The 9,479-nt window shown below is 31.2% G+C and overlaps 1 protein-coding gene across 2 annotated transcripts; it reads right to left on the reverse strand.

Moving 5' to 3' along the window:
• Positions 1-452: 452 nt before the first annotated feature.
• Positions 453-8,414, reverse strand: LOC123669483 (5'-AMP-activated protein kinase subunit gamma-2-like). Of its 2 annotated transcripts, none has more exons than XM_045603091.1 (2): positions 7,989-8,414; positions 453-2,793 (listed from the first exon to the last, which is right to left on the reverse strand). In XM_045603091.1, the coding sequence occupies exon 2, from the start codon at positions 2,719-2,721 to the stop codon at positions 667-669; it is 2,055 nt and encodes a 684-aa protein (XP_045459047.1). In that variant the 5' UTR covers positions 2,722-2,793; positions 7,989-8,414; the 3' UTR covers positions 453-666. The 2 variants fall into 2 exon arrangements, with proteins under 2 accessions (XP_045459047.1, XP_045459048.1); XM_045603092.1 differs by lacking the exon at positions 7,989-8,414 and adding an exon at positions 3,599-3,795.
• Between the last annotated feature and the right edge of the window lie 1,065 nt (positions 8,415-9,479).

The raw sequence follows: 9,479 nt of genomic DNA on the forward strand, positions 1-9,479 counted from the left end.
ATTAAATACAGAATTTAAATTATATGCTACCATTTTAAAGAAAAGTTTTGAGTGTATCAATAATATAATAATAATAATAATAATATCAATACTAATGTCGACTGCCACGACAGTGTAACAAGTTGTTTTCTGAGATTGATCTTTTTTCCACATCTAGAATTTCCTTTAAAAGGGCTGTAATAGAGAAATTTACTAGCACGTATGAATAATCTACAGTCACTTATCCATACCCACACCCACTTACATACAAATATTGACCATGTATATTTTACATTTTATATATTTATCATTTTGATTGTAACTGTGTTTTACTACCTCACCTCAACTTTGTCTACCTTAAAATAATGTAAAATCAGAAATTGGCTTTTGTTTGGATTTTCTGTATTGGTTTAAGAAACATAAAATGTAGCTGTGGATTTTTGGACAAATAAATAAATAATAAAAAACAAATGCAAGTGCTGCTAAAATACTTTATTAGTTTTCTTTAGCGATATATCAATATGGGTTAAACAATAAATAAGGCATTCATGTGGTGTCGATGCTACTATTAACAGTAAGTTATTTTACAGTATCATAAATTTTATTACAAGCAGAAAGCACATCTGAGATTAATACACTAATTGTATTTATATCTTTGGAATTATATTTAACTACGAATCATCATTTTTAATCTATATTTGATTGAGATTGTGGAATTTCAGCTGAATCTATATTATCACTAATATCCGTATCAGCTTTTGGACTAGTATCTTTTACTTCAGTCTCCAATTCACTTGTCGTTGCTACTTTAATATCATCAGCAGATTCATTGGACTCACAAATAGCTTCATTTGCCTCAGGTACATTTTGCGCTCTTATATCGGGTACAGTAAGAGTTATGACTTCATTTTCACTTTCTTTTAATGATTCGGGAACTTTATTTTCTTCCAATGGCCTAAATATTTCTTGGAGTGATGAAACTTTTTTCTCTACAGGAATAATCCTATTCAAATAAACTAAAATATCTGACAGAGAAACTATTCCTACTAACTTATCATCCTTATTTACTAACAATAGTCGATGACTTTCCGTTCTAACAATAATTTCCAAGGCCTCATATAAAGTAATACTTGACAAACATTTTTGTAGTTTTTCGTACCAGTCTTTCTTTTTGTTTCGTACTTCACCTATCGTTAACGATAAATTCAAATACAATTTTTCACTCACTAAATTTAATACTTCGTATTTAGCGTAAACATTTATAAGAACACCATTTTCATCTAAAATGGGCAAAGCTGAAATATCTTTCTCTAATAATAGTTGAAAAGCTTCTTTAATACTTGTATTATCAGTAACAGAAATAATTTCTTTGTATGTACCTATATTTAAATCGAGCAATTTTTTATGAAAAAATGTTAATTCTGGAAATTCATTTAGATAAACGAACAAGAACCGTAATATTCTTTTATGCGATAATATATATAACACGTCTCCCGATAGAGGATCGATCATTAAAAGGCGATGAACTCTATTTTTATTTAATAAGTTAATGGCATCGTGAAGTGATTGATCGGGACTAACACTACATAATGGTTTACGTGTAGGCCCTAACATCTTTTTCCAATTATGGAGCGTATGTTTTTCTAAATCATCCATTGACGAATTTTCTTTTTCAAAGTGTAACAAAATTCTAATAAAATCAGAGACAGTTATCATTCCTACAAGTAATTTTTTATTAGCATCCCACAACGGAGCTGATCGAATGCCATGGGATACCAAAGTAGGAAAAGTTTTTCTAACAGGAAATTGAGTGTCAAATATTATAACTTTTGCAGATTTAGGGAGAATTTCATAACACTTATGGTACTTGAAAAAATTCAAAAGAAGCCTTGTTTTGTCTCTACCGCCTAATGATATTTGAACAATAGATAAATAGGGGTCGTATTTCGGTAGCCCCCGAACTTCTCTAAACAATTGTTTAGCTTGTACAGGATCTAAGGAAGCATATGAATTTTTATGATAAGTCGGCGATGTTGTTCCTATTGAGGAACGACGTATTTGTTTTGTGTTCTTTTTCTTAACAGTTTCAGATGAATTCTGATCTACCTGAGGATGAGGCTTACTTCTGAAAATATCCATTACTCTTGTAATAGGGCTAGATTTTCTCGAAGAAACTCCCGTAACAGTATAATAATACTTTTTATGAGACTCCTTAGGGTCTTGTACATTTTGTTCCTCTTTTGAGGTTTCAGGAGCTTCTGCCGATTTAGTAGTCCCACCTAAAGCGCCTTTAACAGTCTGTATTACGGATTGATGTTTCTTAGAATCACTTTTCCTTCTTATTCGAAATATATCAAAAATAGAACTCCTTGGACTAGTTGATGTTCCGTGAAAAGTTTCGTATTCCTTTTTGTTCACAATTTCCCTATCTGTACTTGACGGCCTCGATGAATCGGCAGCTTTTTCCTTAAAGATTGACCTGACATGAGGTCGGGATTCGACACCACGTGTTCCAAAATGTATGGTATGGACATTACTTTGATGTACGTTTTCAGAGGGAACATTTTGGTCTTCTGAAGTTGATAAAGTGGTGACTACGAATTTTTTTCTTTCACCAACAACCGTCTGACTTTCATTCTGTAATTCAAGTTGATTTTTTTTCTTTTTATTTCTGTCTTTAGACTTTCCATGCTTGCTAGTGGATTCCGAAGACGCAGCTTCGTTTTCCAATATAGGATCCATGTTGATTTAATATTTATTTAAGTATTTAAATATATTACATAAACCATAATCCAGAAGCATCAATGATGTTACCTGTAATGAAAAAAAAATGCCATGAAAAAGGTGTTGATATTCTAGAGAAACTTGATAGTAGGAGATCCGAACTAAAGACGAACTTCACCACTGTGAAGCCTGTACAAAATGCAAACGTTGGGTTGTCTTTTATTTTTCTGACATAAATACTAGGTTGGTAGGTATAATCCGATATATTGGTATATAGTGATACTTGTTATTTTTAACCACATATTTGTCATCAACTATCTTATATAGTGAAACATAGGAATGTCATATCTTATTATACCTTCGTGAGCGTTTGACCTGTCTTCATACTGTCGGTTGGTATTTAATTTATTCTTTATAGTCATCGGTGCATATTTCAATAACAATATTTTTTTCAATTTTGAATTCACTATAGCCTGGCCAGGAATTTTTCAGCCAACTCTTTCGCGATACGCTTTTAACATACCAAAGTAGATGTAAAATGATTTTTATCCATTAAACAGATGATGGGTAAAGATCGTGTCTAGTACGAAACTTAAACTGATATGCACAATAAACTAAAATTAGAACTAATTTTCAAGGTAACGCGGTTGCTAAGCAACGCTGAGGTTTAATGCGTCAATTAAATGAACCACTACCGAATTGCCACTTCAAGAATAAAGCAACTATGATAATCTGATAATCGAACCCAGTTATATTTTAAAACAAAACTATACATTTAAATTCATGAACAAATTGTAACATTCATTGAATCACATGTGATAACCGGTCAACTAATCAATACTCGAATGAGGGTGGTGAGCCAAACACGCCACGATTACGTAAACACTTTACGTACCTGTTATAAATTCACACAATTTGTTCAAAAACATTGTAACAAAGGAACCAAACTATTAACGAAATTAGAAACATATAAGATGTATTAAAATAAAATTATTTTAAGTAACATCGCGTATAATTCACGGCGACTGTGAATGAACCGCCATATTGTTATTTGGCTGGAGAGCCGCGCGCCATCTGCTGACGGGTGGTGCAAAGATAGGGGAGTATATTTTGGACATTGGCAATGAAAAGCTCTGGTAATGCATTGTGCTCTTTAAATTTATTCATAGATGTCATTACAAACTTTAAAACATTTATGTTACAAATGTTGAACAATTTAAGTATTTTTGTAGTTTTCACATTGTCTCATAATTATAAGAATTTTCTTTTTTTGTTTCTCGATATCTCTTATGATTTTATATTGGTCCACTTTCTAGTGCTAACGTGGTAACGTGAGTGCTGTACTGTACTGTAAATAGTCTGATTTGCTTCTAAGCATTGTTTCTTACTAATTTTGAAATATATGAATAGGTATGTATATTATGTCCAGTACTTTTAGAGTTTCTTACAAAAAAGAAACATACTTTTTTATTTATAATATTAAATATTAGCCTACAAAACTAAGTGTTTAAGTACAGTCATATTATTAAATACTAGACTTTATTTTGAAAATAGAACACTCTTTTTGAAAAAAAAAGTAAATTAGTGAGTGATTTAAGAAATTTTATAAAAAGAAAATATTAATAAAAAAGCAACATGGTTATCTAAATTTAGACAGAATTTGCGTATCACGCATGCGTAAATATGATGACGTTATATTTCGTCACAAATCCGTGACGAGTTAATGTAGGAGCATCATACAAACGATGACGTCATATAGAAATGAGGGCTATCTGCGATCAATACTCTCCCGACGTTAATAATATTGAGTCCATGACGCTCGATTAATAGCGTCAGGGGAGTAGAAACGGCCTTTCAATCAACTACGGGTCGATAAATCACGTGTTAGAACTATTCGCACTATGCACTATTGCAAATTTTAAATACACAGGTCAATCGCTCACGAAGGAATAGTAAGATGTGAACTTCCTATGTTCCTATGTTCCAAAAGATTGTTGATAACCCGTGATAGATAAATAATTTTTTTTCATTTTTTTACGCTATTGTTATTACTGTACCTCCTACGTTTTTGGGATGAAGGCCGAATGTTGTACTTCTACCGTACGCATTTACTACATCGCTTACCATAAACCTCCATATTTGATACTAATAAACAACATCTAGTTTAATTAGAATATGTCTATTGATATACACAACACCGTTACAACACCGTATACAAACTGATTATTCTATCACCCATATGTTCCGTATAATAAAAAAATATATATATTACTAGTATTGTAACGCAAATCATGTTAAAATTCGCTTATTTATTAATTTCATATATTTTTATAGTTCTTTTAAATCATAAAAACGCTAGTTTCTTCAATTTAACAGTATTCAAACCCATAACCACAAAAGACTTGTAACATTCTTTCAATACATTTCATTACATATGATTGATGGTAAACAAAAGCAGTTATATTAACATAATTATATTCTGTCTTGTTACCAGCGTTGCAAAAGCTACCGATTTATTGGTAGATCTACCGATTTTGGCCCTTGTCTACCGATACACCGATTTAGCAGTGCTATCTACCGAATTTTTGAATTTTCTAAAAAGAAAGGTAAAATAATATTCTTAATACGGTAACAATAAAAGAAAACGGTAACACAAAATCAATGCACGGGGACTTCCCGAAATTCTTCCCACGACGTCGAATATGACCGTTCAAATCCGCGGTGTGTTAAAACAAATTGTACTAACACGTCATATAATAGAGTTTATTATTGTCTGGTGAGTATACAAGGGAAAATCCCTGAAGATAGCTTTCTTCGGGTTTGTTTCTTGAATTAGGTATAGGATTAGTGATGGATTATTTTTGGATTATATCGATGGATTAGGATTAGTATTCGGATTCATTATTGACATGGGAAGATTCAATTCGCATTTAACAAATTAAATGTAGTTGCGAAATTTTGTGAAGTGTTAAGCGAATTCATCGCTAATTTATACTTCTTTCACGGCAATGTGCTATTCTATTGCACCCACGGGAAGTCGGGAATACTAATAATCTGTTTCATTATTAGCAATTTTAGCAGTTGCTGCGAAGAATGAAATTATGCAATTATTATCTTTGATTTGTTTGTAATTATGATGCTTGTATGGACTACTTCTATAATTAATGTTTCTTAGTGATAAAACGTATACGCTTTTGAGTACTTTCTTTTTCTGTAATGTAAAATAAATATAATTATAAATGGTACAAAAGTTTGCACGCCGTTTAAGGTAGATTATATGAGACATTCTAACTAATAACACCTTATGTATTAACTATATTCATGCAAATAAAGAATTTGCTTTAATTTAACGGAACAAATTTAAATAAATGAACGCATTATTGACTTAAAATACTTTTGTTTTACTCCGAGTAAAAATCTACCGATTTCTACCGATTTTTCGGAGCCAAATATACCGATTTTTTATTTTACACTTTTGCAACACTGCTTGTTACAGCTTAATATATACCTATTTAATACTTTTAAACAAGCAATTTTAGTATATCTATATATGTATACGTGAAGAAAAAAAAATGTGTACCTTTTTTTACGGAAATTGCGTGGACGAGGAGTATGAAATTATTAATATTATTGTTAGTCCGAAGATTGATAAATTTTAAAAAAGGATCTTAAAAGGACCACTGGGCGATCATTAGTATGTATAAAATCTGAATCTCGGAAACGGCACCAACGATTTTCATGAACTTTAGTATGCAGGGGGTTTCGGGGACGGTAAATGGATCTAGCTAGGATTCATTTTTAGAAAATTTCGTTTTATCCCTATTTTTAGCTTTTAAAAAAAATTGGCTACAATATCATTAGAATACGAACGTTTCGCATTTGTCTATAAAATCGTAATAGCTCAGGTGGGAAATCGGCCCGTCGGGACCGACCAAGAAGATCCCGGTTCAAATCCTCATGTCTCCAGATCGATTATTTTTCCCTCTTTTTTTCTAATTTCACTCGTAATTTTTTATTTAAGTAACCATTTCTAATTTTTTTATTATGTCAGTAAGATCGAAAAATATTTTTAATATTTTATTATTGTGTAGGTAATTCCTATTTAAATATGATTTCCGAAAAACACGATTTACTAAAAATACCGAGCTAAGCTCGGTCACCCAACTGCCTACTAACATTAAATTCGAGAAAAGTAGATTAGGATTCTTTACATTAGTTTAGGTACTTTAACCTGTATACTAGAGGTACTTGTATTGAAGATAAATTATTACTCTGTTAAAAACGGCGCCGTCAGTTCGTCTGTTGTCAAAAAGAGATAAAATCGTCTGGAACTTTAAAACTAATGTACACAGCTGGTCATTCTAAAATCGCAGCTCATAACTACTTAATCCTGACATCTCTTAGGTAGCTACTTATCTTCGAAGCTGTTGGTGATAAGATGAAATTTATTTTTCTATCGTTGTAATAAACTTGAATAAATTAGTTTTGAGTGGAAAGATAAACCAGACATTATAGTTTATTTACGGAAATAATTTTTCAAAATTTTAACATGCATTTATTGAAACAAAAAAAATGTCCTTTTTTAAGTCATTATGATAAAAAAAAATTTAATTCGTAATTTAAAGTTCCAACATTATATTTTAATCCTTCGCACGTATAATCTAATCTTTGATTTCGAAGTAATAACGTAAAGATATCGGTTGTTTAGGCAATTATTCTTTGCCCTCAATCCTCTTACATACATATTATTAATTATTGAGGTCAGAAATGTATGGACAGGCGTAATAATTACAAAAAGTAAGGCATTTTAACATTCGCTGAATAACATGCGTTATTATTTTGTATAATAATGGCTTTAACAGATTTCAATCGTTTTGAATAGAAGTAGATAAGCGCTTTGAAAATAATGATGAATCAGCTGATATAAGACCGGGAATTACACGAAGGTCAGATATATTTAGTTTTTACAAATATGACAAATAAATGAGCTCAGTAAAGTGAAATGCAATTATTCGTTAAATATATTTTATAGTTTATATATTTTATACCTAGTACATTTTAATCATTTTGTTTTATTATACGATTTTTTTTAATTGTTAGTATTAGGTACAAAATATGGTATAATAAACATAATACCAGAAAATGTGTAACTTGTTTTATAAGCTGAATATACTTATTCATTATATCTAATTCTAAAATGATAACGCAAACGCCTTCATCACAAAGCAAAACATAACCTCAAAATGTACCATCTCGTTCGTTTGTGGTTACGTATATATACTTACAATAGTGATCATTCCGAACCCCTTTCGCAAAGACTATTTATGAACACTTCACGCACACATTCAGTTGATACATGCATATTGCACCAGTCCGAGCAATAGACCTGTTCGAGTGTGATTATAATTATTATAACACTAGTTCCTATTTCACACAGCGGATGCGCGGTTGATGTATAACATTGCCACTGGGTTAGTAATAGTCGAAAGCACTGTTTTATCAGTAAGGACCGCCATACCCAATTAGTATAATTTACAATCGCACTCAATGTTCAGACATGCGCTGACGGCATCGAAACAAGCTAGTCGCGTTCACGTAATAATTCTCTCGCGGGCCGCTGATGCCGCTGCGTTCGCGCTCAAATATGAGGCGTACGCACACAACGATCTCGCTCGTATATGAACTACAAACATCCTGACGAACGATATTATCGTGCAGTAGGTGCGTATCAAATATAAATGACGCGAATAAGTTGGTTTACCTTTGCGTGATATAGACTAATAATTATAGTAATTAAAAATAATAATCAATATTAATGAAAAATGTCCTTACTTATCGTATTTTATTCGCAAAGTAAATATTACTATTTTAATGTAATTAAAATCAGTGTATTATTTTAAATATAAAATTGTTCAATATAATTTCTTCCGCATTTACGAAAATAAACTTTCGTTGCCGATGTATTAACTATTTAATTAACTATTATTATTAATCTAAAAATACACGTATTGTATTTACACTATTTAGATACAAATAAATACTAAAGAGTGTCATCATATCAGTCAATTATTTGCCATTTTATACCTAGTTTATTTATTAAGTGAGTCGGTAACGTGCAGTGGGTGTATCTATCATGTAGTATCTACCTACATAACCTACATTCACATTATTTTACTGAGCAAAAAAATATATTTAATATTTATAATAACAATACCTAAACAAATATTTCTTTAACAACCCAACATTATATGTTTATCAATTCTACTGTGTTACGATGTTTTCTTCACATAATTATACCAAAATATTCATTCCTAGGTACTACGTGTGTTGAATATTACATAAACATGTATATTACATACATATGTAACATGCAACTGTAAGACATATTATTTTGAGGATATTGAAATTTCTAAAAAATGAAGTTTTATAATAATTTTGACACGAAACTCGTTTTTGAATTTTAATCAGATGCATCAGTATGAATACAATTAGAAGTCGATGTGCCGGGAGACCAGCGATATTAGCTAATCGGGCAGGCTAGGCTAACCATTCTGTCGTAGAAAGGAGTACTGCTGATAACTTCCTGTTCAATTATATTAAATTGCAAATACTAGACATGCGAACGTACCTTAACTACTTATTAGGTATAGTTTTATGGTTTTTGACTGAAAATTTTGTTGACATAAAATTAATAATAACATATAGGAATAATAAATATCACGTCACGTAAAATTTTACCATTTTGGACCCCTCCCTCCCCTTCTCCCCCCTAACAA

This window comes from Melitaea cinxia, chromosome 3, assembly GCF_905220565.1.
Source record: "Melitaea cinxia chromosome 3, ilMelCinx1.1, whole genome shotgun sequence".
Classification (NCBI taxonomy): domain Eukaryota; kingdom Metazoa; phylum Arthropoda; class Insecta; order Lepidoptera; family Nymphalidae; genus Melitaea; species Melitaea cinxia.

What these genes read in the sequence shown, in the direction of transcription:
- LOC123669483 (XM_045603091.1), bottom strand. Translation starts at nt 2,721, where the DNA reads ATGGATCCTATATTGGAAAACGAAGCTGCGTCTTCGGAATCCACTAGC.